This window comes from Diadema antillarum, unplaced genomic scaffold, assembly GCF_040938485.1.
Source record: "Diadema antillarum isolate AM-2024a unplaced genomic scaffold, OU_Dant_1.0 seq00001455_RagTag, whole genome shotgun sequence".
NCBI lineage: Eukaryota > Metazoa > Echinodermata > Echinoidea > Diadematoida > Diadematidae > Diadema > Diadema antillarum.
Window position 1 is genome coordinate 810,118 of NW_027272201.1, and position 22,618 is coordinate 832,735.

The window sequence follows — 22,618 nt, forward strand, 5'->3', positions numbered from 1 at the left end:
ACACACATACATGTATTATTCATATATATATATATACACATATATATATATATATATATATATATATATATATATATATATATACGTATACATGTAGATATATATATATATATATCAAATCCAGATCCAAAACATACAAACATTGTGAGTAGTGAGTAAAATCAACAATAAACCTGTGAAATGCCATCTTCTTAAAGATTAAAAAATTAAAAAAAAAAAGAAGGTAAAGGACAGAAATAGAATTGATTACAGCATACAGGTATGACAGTCACCACAGTGGTGAAGTTGCATTTATTTGTGAAAAAGAAAAAACAAATATCCGGTGTATAATATATTCATATAGTATCTTTCCAACGTCATGGTAATGCAGACATGCATTTTAAACTCTTTAAACTCTCTTAAACTCAGCAATATGTGCCACATAAGTTCAAAGTCCATATGGTACACACAAATACACAAATAAAAAAGAAAAACACCAAAGAAATGAAAATACATTGTAGAGCAGTAAATGGAGGCACAATAACTCATCAACACAAGCTGAACTGGAATACAGGATACAAGAAACACAACTGCATGGCTTGCAGCTACAGGTGAACCCCATTACAATGTATAACAAGATACTTGAGACTGTATGAAATTTCTCCTCGTAATGAAATTTCGCTTGAAAGGGATGCCAAAACGTTGCTACATAGATACGCAAAGGACTACGGATGGTTGCTACACATTAAGTGCAACTTGCACGTAAAGAAGACTTTCTTGTTAAAAAAAACTAATAAAGAGCGTTGTTGTTGTTGTTGTTGTTGTTGTTGTTGTTGTTGTTGTTGTTGTTGTTGTTGTTGTTGTTGTTGTTGTTGTTGTTGTTGTTGTTGTTGTTGTTGTTGTTGTTGTTGTTGTTGTAAAAATAACTCATGTTGAAACCACCTGACTACTGTAGTATGAATATGAAAACAAAACAAGTAGAGAGAGAAGAGATAGGGCAGGAGAAAGAGAACATTCTCCTCTTAGCAATGACAAGCTTTAATAAATTCTGTAAAAGAGTGGAAGCATCCGCTTGTCTCAGCCAAAGAATCAAACACACTCTCTTCTACCCACAAGCACATAATTTGGGTGATAGTAACGCCTTACAGCGCATGCTATAGACGCGGAACCACAGCAGTGAGTAATGAACAATGCAAGGGAAACGATAAGTACTACTTTACCTGTAAAATCTTCTCCAGTTTGAAAAGTCTCGTTATGTTTTCGAAATTAGCAAGTTATACCTTGAGTGAGTTGAGCCATACACATGCATGGTTAAAATAAAGAAAAAGAAAATTTGTACCGAAAAGTGAAAAGCATCCGGGCTTATTATAACAGGATTCGCTTGCATGTGATTAGCCATCAGATATGAAAAATGACACAAATGCTCTGTTAATACACCTGAAACAAAATGGGATCAAAGCTGTGGAAGAAAGACATATCATACAGAAACTGCTGATTTTGATTAAAGGGATGGTACAGTATTGGTGGAGATGAGAATTGGGCTTTTAACTTTTTGCAAGATACCAAGAAAACAATTATGAAATAGTACAGAGCATACCATTTTAAGAGGAATTCAAAGTTTATTTGGTGAAAATCGGGTTTGGAATGACTGAAACATCCAAAAACGAAGTAAAACAAAGCGATTGTAACAAAGTGTGGGTCCCACACTTATTAGAATCGCTCTGTTTTGGATATCTCAGCCATTTTAAAACCAATTTTCATCAAATAAACGTTAAATTCCTCATGGAATTACATGCTCTTTCATATTTCATAAGAGGTTTCTCATTATCTCACCAAAAATGTTAGAAACCTGAAGTTAGGTCTCTACCAGAACTATAGGATCCCTTTAAATTCCTGGTATAAAACAAAATGGTACTGCATTGAAGATATAAAAAATAAAATCTCTTTTAAGTTGCAGTTTAACAACAAGGGTTGGAAACCAGTATGAGTCGATCTGCAATAACAATTTCAAGCATTATTTGTGTTTGTTTTCTTATTCGCTTTTTCTGAACTCTAATGGCAAAGTAATCATGTAATCTTGGTTTTCTCTTTCCTGATGTATTACGTGAAATATGATATGATGGCACACGGGAGAAACAGGGAGAGTATCAGCGTGGTCCCCGATATGTTGCCAAGGAGACGCCGCACCAGAGATGCAAACTGCTCGAGAATATTTGGCTCTGTCTTCTTACTGCTTTTGTGTCTGCTGGTCTTTTTCTGCAAAATGGAAGAAAAGAGGGCAAAACAAGGACACACTGACACTGCTGCAACCTCACATCAGATACATGTACGAGAGCTACATATGTAAAAGTACACTGAATGTGGTTACTTCCAATGCATGCCATTCGGTAGCAAACATACAGACAAGTTAATTTTAAAGACTATCACGTGTTCACTGCCATACAGAACAAGATCTCATTATGTCAACACATCAGGTCATTTGGTTCAACGCAGTGCATGATTTAGTTCGATTTCAATTTGTTTCTCTTTGCACATATACACACACAAATCCTGCTCGGTGGTCTAGTGGAGATGACACCTGTCCGGAGATGAGGAGCTTGTAGGTTCAAATCCTGCTCCAGTACGTACGCCAATGATTTTTTATCATGGCTACTACAAAAACACTGATCAATTCAGTGCTTATTTACGTCAATATAGGGCAATTCTGATTCCGAAAAACTGACATCCAAAGGAGACACGCCCACACACAAGTAATATATTCATAACAACTTCAATGTAAGCCAAAGCCCCTGTGGAGTACAACATCGATCAGGAGGTCAGCAATACAAAGGCACGAATGACACATGTACACACACAAGTGCTATAAACTTTGTACACCACAAGATTAAAGAGAGCAAGGCACGTCCGAACAGCAGAGCTGCCTTGACCGTGGCATGGATAAATTATGCAGGCAACGTAATTTATGCACGCTGTGTTGGTGGCCGTGTCTCCCAGACTACAGTTTCACCAGCACCTGTCACTTCTTTACAAGTCTTCAAACCAGATTATAAATCTTTCATTTATATAATTATATACATATATGTTTGTTTATATATTTATACATACATTTATACATGCACCTATCATCAAAGTCAACCACATATTACAGACCGACCTCTCCTATCCGGACATGTCGTGACCGGCGCTAATCCGGATAATGCATTTGGCCGGATTTAATACACGCAGCTGATGAAGAACCATCGCCTGTACCGTGCCCTCATGTAAAAGATGTACACATATTCATTCATAGCATGATGAACTTTTAGTAGAGTGAACAGATGTGAGCTGCAAGTTGTTCTTGCACCTCCTTTGCTTTAATAATGTCCATGACTTATGCATTGCAGAGAGTGGTTAGCAAGCCACTGCTCTTCAGTCCTTGAAAGGGTCACTACCTAGTGGTCAAGTCAGGTCTGCGGTCTCGGATGAAAACTCTAACCCAGACATCAATAAAATATTATGCCCTCGTGAAATATTATAGTAACAGTTTTTACCACATTACTTGTGCACCTCTCATTACTATAACCAGTATTCTATCAATTTATCATATCCCTTCCATATTTCACTGTATCACTTCTGGCACAAATAGTAATTAAATGGTAAGACTTACAATTTTGATACCATTCTTGTGTATAATGTCCAGAAACTGCTGGTTTTTCAAGTGGACTGGCGGCAGATATTCGGTGACCTCATTCCTTGACCACCAGTCAACTGGCCGCGACCTACAGCGGGAGGAAAGGAGAGAATATTGTGGACAGAAGGGAAATGAAAGTACAATGACACAATGTAGGAACTATTAGAATGTGTCCTCTTCTTTTCTTCATTTTCTTGACAATACATGAAAAGGAATAGGGTCAATCACAAAGATTTCAAGGCAAACTTTTTTTCACTCAAAATATAAAAAAAAGAGGAGAGAAAAAATACTCTGGTAATGAATGAGAACAAAAAATCTTCTACCAAATATTCACATCAAAATTTGCTAATAACAGCAAACTTTCATACACATTTGAAATAGTAGTGTGCTACATATTTATATACATATGCTGGAATGCTGGAATGAGTTACCAACTTTTATTAAAGAGAGTCCAACACTGTCATCTTTTAAATGTAAATACAAAATGCTTTTAATCCAAAGTGCAATTGAGTAATTATTGCAATAATTTTGCCACTTTTTCCCCTTTTTTATTGTTGTGATGTTTCTTTGTTGTTTTTGTTCGTTAATGTATATTTGATGGAAATTGCGTCCTATTTATTGTTTGTAAGGGAGTCGGCCTCGATAGGCTTCATACGGCCTTTACTGATCCCTCACGTGCTATGTTTGTATATACTTTTCTCTTCTGTTTCATTGTGAACATGATGTTTTCTTTTTAGCATGTGAAATAAATTTGAATTTGAATTTGAATATACAAGGCAGTATGCAAGAAATATTCTGGGGGAGAGGTGCAGAATATTTCCCATGCCCAAATAAGCCAAGATTTTAGCAATATCAAGGCTCCTTATCTAAGGCATAATACAACTGTATGCATAATACACATATATGGATTATTTTTAGATTATATAGATTATTTTAGAGTACCCTCTGTGAAAATTCTATTTCTGTATAAAAGTGTAAGGTAGTGTCCCCATTAAAGGTTCAATACGTACTATAAAAGTATCTGGCCGAGGAACTCCATATTTTTGTTCAATGCTGCACGTGGACCTGGTTATAATCATACAGTGGAAACTCGATATAACGAGATGGTCGGGACCGAGTCATTTTCCTCGTTATAGCCGATATCTCGTTATATCAGTAGGCATAAAAGAAGGCATAAAATAAAGACATTAATTTGCACATGTGGGACTACCCATTATATTTCAATCAATACTGATAACTTGATATTGTGTGTGAGGGAATTACTCACCTTTATTGGTAAGAAGATGTTTTTCGCCAAGGAAATCCAATATCAAGAATGTGTTTCTTATTAATTGTAGATGTTTGAATTTGTAAATTTATATAGCTTGCGATTGTATCAAGATCGTCTGTGGATTGGTATGTGGTTATCGTATGGATGTGTGTTGTGTGGAAAGCTTGAATATGGTCTGCACAATGCTGTGTGTGTATGTGACACATTCTGTATGTACATTATGACTGTTGAGTGCGTGTGTGTGAAGACGGGGAATTCCCTAAGTAGAAGGCCAATCACAGCATCAGATTGCCTCACACCTACTAAACGTCATGATGATGTCATGTATACATATGGCCGTCCCACCACATTTTCTGCATGTATCAGTGTGCGTGCACACACACACTTCACACGTACAACATGCAGAGCTAGCTGGAGAGCACTGAAGAAAATGATTATGTGTGTACAAGACAGTTTTTGGCGCATCAAGCTTTACAATCTCGGAAGATGATAGCACAGGCGAAGTAAAGCTTTACCGAAGGCATTTTGCTTTACCTCGCTATAGCAGGTTTGATTTACTATGTTTTTCTTTGTTTGGAAGTCACAAAATTTATCTCGTTATAGCAGTTATTTCGTTATAGCCGATCTCGCTATAAGAGTAGCATTTTACATAGACTTGTGTGGAAGGAAATTTGGGACCGAGAAAATTTCCTCGTTATAACCGATATCTCATTATAGCAGTGTTCGTTATACCGAGTTTCCCCTGTACACACAACTATAGCACCAACAGCCTGAGTAAACTTAAAACTAGTTTTGCCAAGGTGTGATTGCATCATACATGACGAGAATACTTTATATCTTCATTTTTCCTGGCTTAGCATCAGGCCAAGGAGGACACTTGGCTAACTCACCCATAATCTGTAAAGTGATAATGGTATAACGTGGCTCGGATGTACTTTGGCGGCTTTTCGGGAAAAGGGTTGTGCTTGATGAGATCCAAAACTATGGAATTGGAAGACAAAAAAAAAGCTGTCAAATATTCAGAAAAAAAGAAGTAAACCAACAACAAGATCTGCTTCAATCTCACATCATACTTCGGTGCTTTCAATAATTCATAATTCTGACACAATCATACTGCTGATTCCATTGTTATTATTAAAGTAAGTTCAAATGAAAACATGAAGAGGTTAAACAGCTAACATTTAACCATGGTCATATATTACAAATTCACGTTACCCAATCTTGATATCAACAGCAGAAGCCATCTTGAATATCAGTTTACATCTTACAGGTATATGCCATTACACAACAAAAGCCGATCATGACTATTAGATCGGGGCTGACATATTACTTCCCACTCTAAATTGGTGAGATACTTGCATGTTACATGCATCTCAATGGGCAAAAATAATTCAGATTATCCGAGATGTATAATATGATAGCTCTTCTTTCTACTTCCTTTTTTTCAAAATTTGTTTGAAAGCTAGGGATACAAACAAAATGTGACAATGAGAGACGAGAGACTGGAACGTACCAGTGGGTTCATCATTCAGGAGCCTGAAGACGAGATTGAGGAACCAAGGGTTGCGCTGGTAGGAGCCGAGGGCAGCAAACCACATCTGCCAGTCCAGGCGTGGCTGGTGAGGGGCTGAAATCAAACACATGGTGGAATACTTGTTAACCCTCTAAGTGCTTTGAGTGCTGGTTGTCACAGAGAACCCAATAGAATTGCACACACTGTACAAAGTCCCTGGCACAGAAGGGGATTATCATGTAGTAAGGAACTAAACTTTTAGTATTTTTTTCCTCTAGTCATACAATTATGTTCATGTCTTGATTTCTTCAAAACAGAGAGACAATTGGCTTGTTTCTACAGAACCCCAAATTCCGGGTCTATAAGTATCTATCTAACAGAAGAGCCTGTGGAAACGCACCAGTATTGCATTTTCCAGATTCCAATAGCCACAAAAAAAAAATCTGATTATCGAAACTGTCGCCTGAGGTAGTTCTTTCTGGGTTAGTTCCCCATTTCAGCACTGTGGAAGCATGTCAGGTTCAATAATCTAATATACAGCTGATGTGAGGTCGCGGTATGACCCGGAAGTATTATCTGAAGCCAATGACCAGTGACATGATCATATGTTGTGGTGCTCCATCAGACAGTGCCAAACGAGACTGCAAAAACACCATCTAAAATGCAACTGAACAGAGACTCCAACCCCAAGCACCTTCTGATCTGGAGATTCTCCCGCCCGAAACCCCTAGCAAACGGGAGACTCCAAGTTGATGTGTGCGAAGCGCGAAGTTCCTAGGGTTCTAGATGTTCTCTGGTGCTATCTAAGGCTTATTTTTTTCACCTGATACGATAGCAATAAGTAAGAAATCCTTTCCAACGGGAGACACAGAGCCAGGGCGGGAGAAATCAAATCTCAAATGGGAGAACGGGAGATTTTGCAAAAATGGGCTTTCGGCGGGAGATCTCCCGTCGAAAACGGGAGAGTTGGAGTCTCTGACTGAATGCATCGACCCAGCAAATTGTACCAGCTGCCATGATGGATGTTTATTTTTCCACGATGCACTAAGTCAACTTTCCAGATATCCGGTCACCAGTGCATACAGGCGTAGAATTGGACACTAACCGACTACATGCTTTCTGTGGAAACAAGCTGGGTCTGCATTAGCGCAGTATTTAATTCGAGGTTTACAGAATTCTGGGTCTATCGGATTCTCTGTGAAAACATGCCGATAGAATTCAGTTAGTTTGTATAAAGGTGTTATTATGAATACAAACATTACCTTGGAAGTGAGTAATATAATGCAAAAAAGTATTGACAGTGTAGTGTTCATATATCATAACAGACAGATCGTTTAAAAAAAGGATGCATAGTCCAGAAAATAGATGGATAGATGGATTGAATGATATATAGATTGAATGGATAGAGTAACACATAGATTCATAGAAAGATAAATGGATGGATAGAGTGATATATGAATTGATAGAAAGATGGATGAATTGTGATATAAAGACTGATAGAAAGATCGATGAATAGTGATACATAGTCTGACAGAAAGATCGATGGATGGAAAAAGTAATATACATATTGACAGACAGATACATAGATTGATAGAAAGATAGACATATGGATAGAGCAACATTTACATGTAGATTGATAGAAATATAGAGAGTTAAACAGATAGAGTGATAGACAGATTGATAGACAGATATAGATAGATATATAGATAGATAGATAGAGATAGATAGATAGGTAGATAGATGGATAGATAGATAGATAGGCAGATAGATAAATGGATCGATAGATATATAGGTAGATAGATAGATAGATAGATAGATAGACAGATAGAGATAGATTGATAGATAGACAGATAGATAGATAGATAGATAGATAGATAGACAGATAGATGGAGATAGATAGAGATAGATAAATAGATACAACGTTGTATATAGAGATAGATAGATAGATAGATAGATAGATAGACAGATAGAGATAGATAGACAGATAGACAGATAGAGATAGATAGACAGACAGACAGATAGACAGATAGAGATAGAGATAGAGATAGAGATAGATAGATAGATAGATAGATAGATAGATAGATAGATAGATAGATGGATAGATAGATGGATTTACTTCTTAAGAAGTGTTCTGCACAATAAGGGAGACTCGGCAGCTGTCTGTGAGTGCACACAAAGTACCCACTGACCAGGGTGTGTACAATTAAACAGCTGGCATTACACAGCACTTATGTAGAAATCAATGACACTGTTACTGGGAGACGATTGTCATTATTACTATTAGATTCACAACTCATAGTACCACAGTAGGGTGTAGTCATTCATGGGTCATTCGGTGTACTCACCTACCCACGATGGGGGCTCAGATATGTTTCCCGGCTTGTACAGAAATTCATAGGGCTGAAATCAGAACAGAGCCCAAAATAAAGGAACATCTTCATTAGGATGACTCACTAAAGGGGCATTCCAGACGATTTTCATAATTTCACATCATGTAGTACATAAATCGACAACTCCATGTATCGATTTGTGGAATTTATTGTGGTCCTTGAGCAGAGAAACCAATAAACTGAAAATCTTAAACAAATTACACTGAACAGTGTTGATGACATCAGAGCCTCACATATTTCAGAAATGTAGCAGTGCAATTCCATTACAATACCGCTTGATCAACGAGTTCACCTGTTGAGAATCTATGCATGCCTTCTTCTTTTGTTCTGCTTCCTTGAGTCCCAAGTCATGAATTCTTATGGTGACTCTGCCATGTCATCATCCTTGTTCATTGTAATTTGTTATAAATTTTGAAAACATTCTCATTCCTCATCCCAATCACTATAAATTCTGAAACTCTGTGCCCAGTTTAACTAGTTTATAGTTGTTCAAATGTAAAAGTCTGAAAAATCATCCGGAGGTCCCCTTTAATGTTATCTACGATTTCTTTAAACATCCTCATCAAAATGCGAAATTTTACTTGCAATACTTGCAAAAGATTTAATCACATCAAAGGCATTGACCTTTTTTTTTTCCTTTTTTTTTAAAGACATGTATTTGCATTAGAGTTTCATGGTTCTTGTCCAAATGGGCTAAGATTGAGAACAGCAACATAAATTTGTTATTTGTGTGTTTTTTCCCCCTCTTTACATGACAAGACAGCAGTTTATTCCATTTGAAGGCACTATCACAGTGATGTTGGTCTTTCATGGGGTCCAGTTGTACCCACATGGGGGCTGACACTTCACTGGGTCAAGCACCCTGCTCTTTTCAATGAATAAATGAAGCAGGATCTTTCACGCGCGTGGGCTGTGACTCTCTCTCACACAAAGGAACTCCATTTTATGTCCTGTATGCAGGATAGAGTGATTTGATTTTACAAGAGGGGACGGTATGACAACACACAACATAAATTTCAGATCTGTAAGAATCCCGTTGGTTAGAAACCCACGCCCAAACCTGACTCATTCGACTGAAAGGCAGACACACTCCACCAACTAAGCCACATCACTGCCCTAAAATTTGATACCAGTATAATGTTCAATGAGATAGAAAAAGGTGGATGCATAAATAGAGAAATTATACAGATAGATGGATGGGTGGATAGAGTGATATTATATAGACTGATAGAAAGAAAAATGGATGGATAGAGAAATACAGTATGTCCAAACTAGAAATATCGCTACGGCGACTGGTATGCCTCCGCCATAATGCATGGTTCTCCTAATAGGTCTATAGTACAATGTCTTGACAATGTGTGATGACAGTTTCACACAATTGGCAAAATATTAAAATGACAGGTTTGCCACAAATGTGCTGAATGTTCACTTTCCTAGCACTAGGTTCAATTGGATGAATGATTAAAATGTCAGAGTGCAGGTATTTGGGGAACTGATGATTTTTCCTTGACTTTTGACCCTTTTATAAGTTTATGCATTAAGTAATTTTCAAGGTATTGAGAAAAAGTATAATTTCAGAATCAAATGGTAAAATAGTATTATCTAAACCTGGCCTTTGACCTTTGACCTCACAGTTCCAAAGAGAATCACCGTTAGGTAGAACATGCATAAATATGTAAGTTTCATGATGATACCTTGAGTTACTTTCGAGATATGGAGGAAAAAGTGCAATTGAGCACTTTCACTTGACCTTTGACCTTTGACCTTTTGGCAAGAAACTTCCCACAGAATATATATTGGGTAATACATGCATACATCAAGTTTTAAAAAAAATCCTTCAGGCATTGCATAAATATAAGGAAAGTAGTGATATTTTGAGGAGTTGACCTTGACCTTTGACCCCTGACCTTTGACCCATGACCCCCAACTTCCCTAGATAATCACTGCCCATCGGTACATACATATATACTAAGTTCCATGAAGATACCTTGAACCATCTGCGAGATACGCAGAAAAACATGAAATTTCAACCTCACCTTTCACAAAATAACCTGTGACCTTTGACCCCGTGACCCTAAAATCCAAACAAAGTATTATCCCCCCAGGATATACCCTCATACCAAGTTTGATGTAAAACCACCACACCGTTCTTGAGATATCGACAAAAAAACCAAACAGGACGTACGGACGGATGGACGGACAGACGGGCAGACGGACGGACGGACGGACGGACGGACGGACGGACGGACGTACAGACGGACGGACGACCTGAAAACATAATGCCTTAGGCCACTTCGTTGGCGGAGGCATAAAAAAATTACAATCAGATTTTTGCATTGATAACACCCAATATGATTAAACTGTCTAAATGCTACTTCAGGGTCTTAAAATACAACATCTTAGCTCTAATTTGCAGAAAACCCCATTCAACTTGGTTAAGTGGTCACAGAGAAATGTGGATTGTTGTAAAGCATGTCATGAGTCTGATTCTTCTAAGTTTAGCACTTGAATGCTCTTGTGTGTGAACACAATAGACAGAACTTGGAGGGAAGAGATTCCTGACACGCTCTACAAAATTCCTCATTTCTCTTTGACCACTGAAGCAAATCGAATGGGGATTTCTGTAAGATGTGGGCAATGAGTTATAGTTCCGTACCCTGAAATTGTATTTGGATTGATTCACTATTTTTAAAGTTATCATTGCCGAGGGTCCCGTTGTAATTTTTTGGGGGCATATGGTATGTATACAGCTGTATAGATTGATAGAAAGGCAGATGGATGGATAGAGTGAGAGATTGACAGAACAAAAGATGGATGGAGAGAATGAAATAATGACAGAAAGATATATATGAAAGAGACACAGGCCACTCCTCCTTACATAGAGACAAGATAAAGAAACCTGAGGCATTCCTCACCTGCCAGCCACTGTCTACGAAATCGCTGCCCTCGATGATGACCTCCGGACGACCTCCCACCCCAGTCATCCTGCGAAACAGGCCGTAGGAATGGACGACCTCGAAGCGATCGACATTCTTGTTCCACTCGTGTAGTACAGGAGGGAGGCCGTTGTAGGCCTGCCTGTCAACCATACAGTGTGGAACCTGGATACGGCCAAAAGAGACAAGTGTCGATCATCCACAGTTAACATTTGTGATTCCTGATATCCGTTTCCACTATAACTTCAAAGAGCTACTATTTCAAATACCAGTTGTGGTACACCCCTGTAATCATATTGAAGCTTGCAGAATAACAAATTGGAGCCTTCTGAAATTCACCACCCTATTATCAACAAACATGCCTTTGCATGTCTGTCTACATATGTTTCAACCCGATTATGTTGACCTGTGTTGTTGGTCTGTGTATAGCTGTGTCCAGCAAACCAGTTAACATCTGTCAAATGTTTCAATTTACCCACTATTTCTTTTTCCCGCCTTTAAGACTCCAACCTGTATTTAAATTGACTCTGATAAAAACAAAGTCAAATGAAAAGAGTAGAAATTATTGTCATTAAACTCAGATGAGGGAATAAGAAATTAATTGAATCTCAAAAAAAGTAGTTGTGAAATAATAGTATGGCCACTTTCACATTTGCACACAAGACAAAGCTATAGTGAATTTGTCATATTGGTTTGCACATTACGATTTGAAAATCATTCTCTATGTCAATTATTCTACAACCATAATCCCAACAACAACAACAACAACAACAACAACACAACAACAACAACAACAATGGTATGATTCCAGAAAAAATGTATGGGATATACATTTTTTGTTTTGAATACATTCAATTACAAAAAAAAAAATGAAGCTCAGCTAAGATTTCTGTGCAAACAATTGGGAGACATGTGAGGCAATGAGATCATCAACAAATCTAATTTACACAGTACAGTATGTAACCATGACCAGGATCACCTCTCCAAGAAAATATGAAACTGTTGAAATTTGAAGACCCTCATCATGTAACATTTGAGATCAGTGAAAAATATAGCCATTATCATACTCATGTTACTCTATTCATCAAAGTCAACTTCTTCCTTTGGGGAAGAATTTCACTTGAAAATGTTGTAAGTGTCTTCCAATTACCTGGCAACAACACTATTTTCATACTTTGCTGTGACAGTGAGTGACATGTTAGGCTTATATGAATCCTGCGTCTATGAATTATAACATAAAGCTACTGTAAATGCAAAATTTTTGCGATACATTATTTTTCGCGTATTTCGCGCCTTTTCTGGCTAGCGCGAATTCTAAAACCTGAAAAAAAAATCTGCACAATTTTCTCTGCACATTGTGAATGGATTGATAATTGCGCAGCGCGAATTCAACAACCTGCAAATGTGTTTTTGAGTCGCTCATTGCAAAAAATTATTCATGCAAAAATATTGATGTTTACAGTGCTCTAAGTTTAAGACTCATCCCAACTTCCTGCTTGACTCATTCAATTAAACTCTTTTGTTTTCAAAGAGTGAGAGAGTGGTGGACAAGAATTTTACTTACCAGGCTTATAGAAAACACAAACATTGCTATGAATGTGAACACACAGCATTGGAAGACAGACCAGAACTTCTGAACAACCGAAGAATCTTGGGTCACTGACCTGTACACAAACATAGAGAAGGCAAAAACGAATGCGATGAAATTGAGACCAGGATAAGGATTTACAAGCCATTTAAAAAATACAATTACCAAAGACAGTAAAATTCCTGAATTCCAATGCCTTTATCAATGAAATCTCACAGACAGCCACAAGGAAAAATAAAACATTGCCTCTGCAAAATAGCAAATACCAGTAACTTTAATGCAGAGACATTGATTTTACATACTACTGACTGTCTAAACTTTCACATTCACACCACAGCATGGCCTCTCTGCTACACACCAATCAAATTTTCAGAGTGGTGACCATCTAAAATCTCACTCCCAAAGCACCAAATAACGTTTCTCATCTCTCATGAAAGTCATTGCGGGTTCCCAGTCCAGGTTTTCACATCCATGTGCAGATTCGTTGTATCACCACACACCCTCATCAATCCCAGTTCCAAAAAGAATGGGTTATGCCTTCCTTCAGCTCCCCCCCCCCCCCCCCCTTCGTGATCTGCATAAATTGCATTTTGATTTGCTCTTGCATTTCAACATTTTTGCAGTTGAATACACTTATTGAAAATCCGGCCAAAAGAATGATACTCACAATAATCCTCTTCATCATTCATCATCACCACGAGTTATTTGAATGACCACCATATACTTGCCAAAGCTGAATTTGTAATAAATGAAAGATAATTAGATCGTTTATGCCTTGATTATTGGTCCGTTCTAAAACATTCTGCTCATTTCTTGCATCCCCAATATCATCTTTCCTGTCTTGCTGCTTCTCATTCCAAATTTTGTTCCCTGAAATCACATACGTTGCACCTACAATTTTTTTCCCTGGTAGTTTATGACTGATGATGCGTACGACTGGGTAACCTTTAATGTTTGTCTCTCGAGTAAATTAATGCTTAATCCATTGAGGACGGGCTGAGTTTGCTACAACATGCATTTCCCATGCACACTTGCCTGAGTATATTCAGGACTCGTCCTCAAAAGGTGAATGTTACATCATGACAGACCCTTTTATCTGTCAAAATTGTCTGAGGTGAGCTCATCCCATGGCTCTTTACGGGGTATAATGATATGAAGATCACAGAGAACATAAAAATAAAGACCGCATGATTCCAATCATCTGGACACCATTTTACCTCCACAAGGCAGTGACTATGACGGCAGCCAGTGAAATCATCCCCAGCCAGATGGTGTAAGGCATCACATTGGTTAATGCTGTGAGGAACTCATGTTCTGTAAAACCTGCAGTGACAGCCAAACATACCAAGTACTGTAAAACGAGGAATTTTCGCGTGCATTTTAATTTCGCAAATTTCGCTAGCGCCAAGATTCGCGAAATTAAAATGCATGCGAAAGTCCTTGTGCACACTATACGCCTTGAACGCCAGTGGCATTTCGCGAAAATTTCATGCCACGAAAACGGCTGTCAGCTCCAATTCACGAAAAATTCATGCTGCAAATATATCATGTTTTACAGTACTTTAATACTGGAATAGATGTACATGAAGCTATGTACACACTGGTGTTTTCCATCTGTACTGCTCTAAGGCATATTTACGCTACAAATATCAGGTAAACACACAAAAGAACAAAACAAGCCCATTTTCAATTCACCCAAGTCAACCATAACGCAAAAATGATGGATACCATTGCACCATCAATGTATTTCATTCTATATTGTACGCTGTTTGGTGTGTACATGAGTAAAACACTACTGCATACATGACATTTTTTTTTAATACTCAACAAGCTCTTGCAAAATGTCATCAACAGGACAAGCTTTGTGGAGGACTTGTGAGTGTTGTTCAATTAATTCCTTCTACATTACATATATATGGTCAACTACATTTCCTCTGCCTCAAAAATCAAAGAATTTATGGACATTCATAAGATGGTGCATGCACAGGAACAAAATGATACATAACAAAATGCAGAAATTCAGTAACTTATAGATCCAGACTCACCTACTTGGGAGTCTACCCTCATGTTTTGGAAGTCAACCCGAAGTTTGAAGTAGTGGATGAGGTTGTAGAACAGGTACGCATAGACACTGACACAGATGGCGCTCCTGCCGAACCTTGAGTATGATGTACCTGTCACAGTAAAAGCAGAGACAATACTGTAAAATCAGAAATTTTCGCTTGCATGAAACTTTCACGAGTTTCTGGAGGAGCCAATATTTGCAAGAATAAAATGCTTGCGAGAATCTTTCTCCACACAATGCATATTGCATTGAATGCTAGTGGCAATGCGAGAAAGTTTCGTGCCGCGGAAAAGGCCGCCAGCTCCAATTCGCGAAAGTTTCATGCTGTGACTGCTTCTGGTTTTACAATATATCATTACTATGTCACATGTGCATTCACTGATGGAAAAATGTTGCATTTGCATGACAGAGACACCAACAAATACTACACTGCCACCAACCATTACACTGAATGCAAAGAAAACAGCAATATGCAATTTACTTGGACGAAAATAAACAACAAATAAATAATTTCCTTCATTGATATATTAATCACATTATTATTAAAACTATTTGATAATCATTCAAATAACTTAGAGTAAGTAAACCACCTACTGCAAGTCAATGTATTTCATGTATACATTAGTGATGACAGAGAAGAACCAGTTAACATATCACAAATATTGATGATTTTGAACTGAAATGCTTGTGAAATATTACCTAATACAGTAATCTTGGGGCAAACAGTTAGCACAGCACAGGAGTAAAATAAATTGCTCACAATAAAATAAGGTAAAGAACCAAAAATGCTAGAAAGTTAAAGGTATGATAAAAAGGTCACTCAAAGGGTTCTATTTCAAGATAACTGGATTTATGCTGTCAAGCGACATTGCACAGATCAACTTTATGCTTTGTGGAGTGGCATAAACAGGTCTGGAATATCTTGTTTATCTCATTAAGAATAAAAGGTCTTTGCAAGTAGCTAGCGAGGCTGTTACCTAACATTCCAAATCCACCATCATAATTGTAAAATGGTGAAGAAAGGAGAGAAGGGTGGGGGATACAAATAGGAGAATGCCATTTGAATGTCCCCCCCCAAAAAAAAAAAAAAAAAAAAAAAAAAACATCACAACAACAACCCCAAAACATAATGCCGCCTGTTGCAAAACTTCTCGGGCATGTATGATCAACAAACGACAAGCTTACAATCATTGAATGAACAGTCTTTACTATAAGCTACTGGTCACCTGTATATTTGGAGCTGTCCTTCCCCAGGAATCTGTCGTCTAGCAGTGAGATGCAAAGAACAATGGTGAGGAGGTTGAAGAAATTGTAGTTTCCGCTCAAAATGATCATCTCCTGGAGAAGCAACTGGTTTCCATAAAAAACAAAAACAAACAAGATTTACTTGACATCAAATAAATTATGGTAGCCTGAAAGTAATGTCCTTTTTTTCAAGCTCATATCATTTTCAACAAAATTTGTACATATTATTATGAAAATATGCATAAATCAAATTTCACAAAATATTAACCATGCTTTATTAAGGTGAGCAGTGTCGAATCCTCAAATCAACTTTTACATTCCTTCAATGAATTGGTGAGGAAAATAAAGATCTACTTTAGCAGATGTATATTGGATATGCAAAATTAAATAAATGTCAAAATATTGTGAAGCACATATTAAAAAAAAAAACAAAATCAGCTTTCTTTCAGTGTCAGAATGAGCTACTCCCTCTTGAGTTGCTCTCTAACAGTTTGCTAATAACAGTAACTACTCTTACACCAGGGCCCCATTTCATAAAAAAATGTTAGGATGGCAATTCTTGCTGGAATGGGAACTTCCCACAGCAACAGCCAATCAGGAAGCAGGATTCTTGTCATTACCATGACAATTGCCATTCGAGCAAGAGTTGCTATCATATCAACTTTTTATGAAATGGGGCCCTGGTGTCACCTCATGCTACAATGTGAATGATTTTACCACAATGTAAACTCTACATCTCATACTAAATTCACTGTTCAAATTATGATTCTTTTGATCTGTGGTCACCTCTCGTGCCAAGTGTATAAGAGAGGTTACTACCTTTAAATGTCCATCAGCATCATTATTAAAGGGAACGCAAACCCAAAGAGCAATGTGGATTGAGTAAAAGCATTAACATTAGTAGAACACATCAGTGAAAGTTCGAGGAAAATCGGACAATTGATGCAAAAGTTATGAATTTTTAATGTTTTGGTGTTGGAACCGCTGGATGAGGAGACTACTAGAGGTTATGACGTATGAGTAGACAACAATATAAAGAAAATATAAAAGGAATTCCACAAAAAGTCACTTTTCTAGCAAAATGAAAGAGTACTTGACTAACCGCTTTCAGAAAGCAGGGGGAACAAGTGCTACCCCAAACATATGTCAGTATCAAGTTGATGGAATGTGTAATTCTCATGAAAAATGAATTTGTATTGAATTCCCTTTATATTTTCTTTATATTGTAGTCCACTCGTACGTCATAACCTCAAGTAATCTCCTTACCCAGCAGTTCCAACACCAAAACTTTAAAAATTCATAACTTGTGCACCCATTGTCCAATCTTCCTCAAACTTTCACTGATGTGTTCTACTAATGTTACTGCTTTCACTCAATCCACATTGCTCTTTGGGTTTGCGTTCCCTTTAATATTGCTATCAGAAGACTCTTACCTGTCCATAGAAGGCAAATAGTTTGAGTCGTCTGAAGGGAGCAAAGAAGAGGAATGGCATAGCAATCTCTATGAAGTAAGTGACCACCACACTCAGTTTCTGGAACCACTCTGGAAGTTGGTGGGCATACCAGGCTAGTGGAGTAGGAATGCACTGGATAAGGAAACAAAATAACAATTCTAAATGAGCAAAACTAAGCACGAAAGCCATTATTGTGAACATCATTGCAAACAAACAAACAAACAAACAAAAAAGACTCTTAACTGTACAATATCATCTATAAGAGCCTGTCCTAGCAAGAACCTTCGGAAGAGGCAAAATGACAAAGATACAGGGTAAGCAGACACCTATGGACTTCACACAACATGCCTGTCCGGGAAAGTCTATGGACACAGAACACAGAAAATGATTGGGGGTAGGTTAGGTGTCACAGGCAAGAGGCCCAACAGGGAAGGAGAGGGACTTGTACCAAAGGGGTGAGCAAACAAAAGGCAGAGGTGGGCCAGTGATGATCCTAAGGATCATTAAGGGCAACCTGTGAAGGATAAAGAGGAATAGGGAGGCAACATCAAACAAGATCAGGAACAGAAGGATAAGGAATAGGCAAAGGAGTAAAATAACCATAGCATGAGTGAAAGGGGAAGGGGTTTTTAAAGCAGAAAGCCTTAAAATTGGTGCACATAAGTGTTGCAAAAGAAAGGCTGCACAAGTTAACATCACACATCACTAGCAACTGATTTGCCTTACATGACTGCATCCCACTATGGGATCTCCTCACCTGCGATTCGTAGTGGTAGTTGAGGGCGGTCAGTCCCCACCAGGTCGGGCAGCGGCTGGTGAGCTTGACCACGCCCGAGGCAAACATGAGGCGGAAGAGGAGCCATCGGACCAGCCAGAAGGAGATGGCGTCGTGGTGCCGGTGGTGATTGGTCGCCCGCCTCCACTTGAAGAGCTGGAGGGGGGCAACCAGGATGGTGAGGAACCCCGCCTCGAGGAGGAGGATATCCCACTGGAACCATAGGAAGGTCTGGCCCACCTGGTGTGGTAGAATCAATACCAATGAGGAAGCAATTACATCTCAGCTATTGATAGGTTTACAGTTTCTTACAACCATCATGTCACAAAGCAAAATTAAACGTAATAGCCAGAATCCTTTTCCATTGGTTCTCAGAAAATTCATTTTTTTAAAATACTCAGAATGGAAAAAAAAGGCACTTAAATCACATTTCTCTTACTCTTAAGTAATGGCTGAAACCTCAAACTGCCATATAAACATGTACTGTCTTACAAGGTTGATTCATGTACTAAATTGTTATCATTGTGCTTGTTAATTGTATCTTGTTTATATTTTTCAAAAATCATTTCTGGTCAAGAATTGTCCCCCAACTTTTTTCCATGAGACTCTGAAATCTCCACAGACTTTGCACAGATCCCCCTAGAGCAGGAAGCAAAAGGTTAATCCTTTCTGTGCCAGGGACTTTAGACAGTGTGTACACATGTTTAACCCTAACTAGGCCGGGGGGGGGGGGGGGGGGGGGGGGGGGGGCCTCCGAGGCCACCCCCTCGACGTTTCGCACTATGTATCGCTATCGCGAGAAGCTATCGCCGCGACGTTTCATGACTTTTTTCTTTCGACTCTCCCGCATCTTTTGACTCCAAATTTGCGATGCCCGGGCGCACGGTTACGAAGTTGCGCATAAATATGCACGTGCATGTCAGACCAAAAATTGCTCCAAAATGTGAATTCGTGTACAATTTCAATGCAAACTGTGTTTACTGGCAAATTTCATAAAAGCATGAGTATTTGGGGGTTTTATTGATTAAAATCAATCAATAACATATTTTCTCGTTCGGAACGATGTCACAGACAAATTTCATCGAAAAAACAATGAAAAACATAAAGTCGAAAAAACAAGGAAATACATAAGAAATTCAAAAAACAATAAAATACTTAGGAAATTTTTTCTGATTGCGCAATTTTTTTCTCTTACATTTGCTAAGGACACTAAAAAGAATATTTACACAAAAAATGTGCCTGTTTTGAGCTTTATTTAGGGATTTATACCAAATTGTCTGATTTCATGCATCATTATGCGTAAATTAGCATAATTTAGTGTAAATGATAATTTTTGAAAAATTTAACTTCGTGGTACTTTAGATTACATCATAGGCAATGTGTGTGCCAATTTTCGTCGCGATAAATAGCCCGGCCTAGTTAGGGTTAAGGCTACTGGGGTTTTCTGTGCTAATTCACACTCAAAGGGTTAAATTTGGGACTCCTACATCAATTACTGAGCAAAGCACATATGTGAATGTCCCAAGCAAGAAGAAACAAATTAAAAAGTAAAGAAAGGTGGTGGGGGATATGTGACCCGGCATCAAAAAAACTAACAAAAAGTCACCAGACATGTATTTGTAGTTAAGAACAGATTCTGAAAGAACAGATTCTGAAAGAGCAGACTTTAAGCTAAAAAATGATGTATTTTATAACTCAATTTAAAAAAATAGACTCTCCTAACCTATCCTGACACTGGAAAGAAAGCACAAACTCTGGAAAGTGTGAACTGAGAAAAGAGGCTGTGAAGTACAGGGTCTATTCAAGCGCTTAATCTTTACCAAGCCATGGTAGCTGTGCAATGAATGGAACAAAAAACAGGATGTTAACCACCAGAGCATCAACAATGAAAGGATTATCAGATTAAGCTATGCCTCATCAACACATTCTGTAGATGATTAACCCATTGAGGACGGTTTTATTTTGCTACAACACGCATTTCCCATAGACACCTGCCCAAGTATACTTGGGGACTCGTCCTCAACGGGTTAATGCCCACTTTCAAAGCAATAGCAGCATTCTTTCAAAAGTTCCTGGAGTTGAAAGTGAAGAGTATGGACAGGGTTTTTACAGAAATGAAAAGAGGACTCAACGAGAAACACCAAATCACACTATTCTACCAAAAAGTGTTCGAGACAAACTGCCAAGAACACAATTTCCTGTTCGTTTTATGATCCCAAACTTATAGGATGATGTAGTTCAGAAGACTTGCTCTTTCAGAAAATATGAAAAACTCAAGATTGGCTAGGTTTACCCATGTCACCTATTTTCAGTCCTAGCACAAAATCAGTGTGTGGGACTTTTTGTTGGTTTTGTCATACAGGGTCACATATAAAAACTCACATGATACACAGAGAGGTAGAGGAACCAGAGGCAGCCAAAGGAGATGCAATCCCGCATCCGTTTCGAGACCAGGCACACCACCGCCAGAGCACATCCCAGGATGCACAGGAGCTCCATGGCCACCTCCGAGGAGACGCCAAAGTCCCCGGCAAACCACAGGAGCGTGGGCTTATCCTGGAAGCAAGCCACTGGGTGGCGGCCATTGAGTTTCAGCTGGGTGTTGACGGGAAGTAAGCCAGTCTCTCCGTACAGTCCTACATTTTGGTAAGACAAGAAAAAGAAAATAATAATAATAATATTAAAAATAAAAATAAATCATCATTAGTTTATCAACAACAGTAGCGGCTTGAACCCTATATTCTCTAGGACTAAAACAGGGCTAGACCCTAGTTTATTTTCTGTGTTCACATTTGGAGATCTCCTCCCACTCGCAAGATTAATAATATTCCCTATTTATACATGCTTAAGCTAAACAAGATCAGGGAAGGGTAGTGTAGAATGATGTAGGCCCCTATGGCAAAATTATCTTCACTTTTGTCAAGTTGTAATGATGATATCGATGGTGATGTGTTGATGATGATGATAATGAACATCTTAAAATCTACTATAATAATTCTAGACTCTGTCTCAGGGTCTACCTGCCAGAGCTGATAATAAAAAGACTCAATAGAATAGGAGAAAATTTGTTGGTGGTGGTGGTACGTGTGTTCCCCCCCCCCCCCCCCCAATCTGTTGTTGTTCTTATTTTCGTTTTTAATCTATGTAATAATAATTATAATACTAATAGATCCAGAACTTTACAAACACATGCAAGCAAGCGAGGCGAAGCCGCCGCAACCCCAGCCTTTACTAGGCCGGGCCTAGCCGCCCGCATCTGGCCGGCCCGCCCGACCCTCCCTCGCTCGGGCTGGCCATGGCCTGAGCCCGGCTCGAGTGGAACTCGAGTCTGAGATACGACGTGCATACGTGTACGTGGCCTGACGGTCGTGGACAGCTGAAACTGTTTAGTGTATGGCATCAGAGAGCCGCTTTATACCAACAATGAACAGCTTTTTAATTGAGCGCCATATAAAGACGCCACTCAAACTGTACTAATTATAATCAGTCACCATTACAAACAGAAAGGCAGGAAAATTGATAGCACTCTCATCAACAATCAATCAGTCTCACCTGGGATTTGCACGTAGAGCGATGCAAAAGCACACAGGTAAATGGCAGACATACTCCACAAAAACAGGTCCTTGGTAGCATCTATTCTCGCCATAGTAGATGAAAGTGAAGAGCTCAAAGGATAAATACTTCTCCACTTGGAAAATCTTTAGATCTACAGTGAGTTGGAGATCCTCGAATG

At 38.5% G+C, this 22,618-nt stretch overlaps 1 protein-coding gene across 1 annotated transcript; it reads right to left on the bottom strand.

Annotated features, from left to right (window-relative positions):
• Nucleotides 1–1,890: 1,890 nt before the first annotated feature.
• On the bottom strand, nucleotides 1,891–22,618 carry LOC139709645 (lipase maturation factor 2-like). Its single transcript, XM_071621607.1, has 14 exons — nucleotides 22,438–22,618; nucleotides 21,268–21,521; nucleotides 18,868–19,125; nucleotides 18,090–18,242; nucleotides 16,638–16,761; nucleotides 15,392–15,520; nucleotides 14,564–14,669; nucleotides 13,323–13,422; nucleotides 11,738–11,923; nucleotides 8,778–8,832; nucleotides 6,433–6,546; nucleotides 5,810–5,900; nucleotides 3,626–3,737; nucleotides 1,891–2,235 (listed from the first exon to the last, which is right to left on the bottom strand). The coding sequence occupies exons 1-14, from the start codon at nucleotides 22,529–22,531 to the stop codon at nucleotides 2,080–2,082; spliced, it is 1,932 nt and encodes a 643-aa protein (XP_071477708.1). The 5' UTR covers nucleotides 22,532–22,618; the 3' UTR covers nucleotides 1,891–2,079.

What these genes read in the sequence shown, in the direction of transcription:
- LOC139709645 (XM_071621607.1), bottom strand. Translation starts at nt 22,531, where the DNA reads ATGGCGAGAATAGATGCTACCAAGGACCTGTTTTTGTGGAGTATGTCT. An exon ending in TCTACCTCTCTGTGTATCAT is followed by an intron (nt 19,126 to 21,267) that starts GTGAGTTTTTAT and finishes CTACCACACCAG; the next exon opens with GTGGGCCAGACCTTCCTATG. An exon ending in CCTGAATGATGAACCCACTG is followed by an intron (nt 5,901 to 6,432) that starts GTACGTTCCAGT and finishes CCAATTCCATAG; the next exon opens with TTTTGGATCTCATCAAGCAC.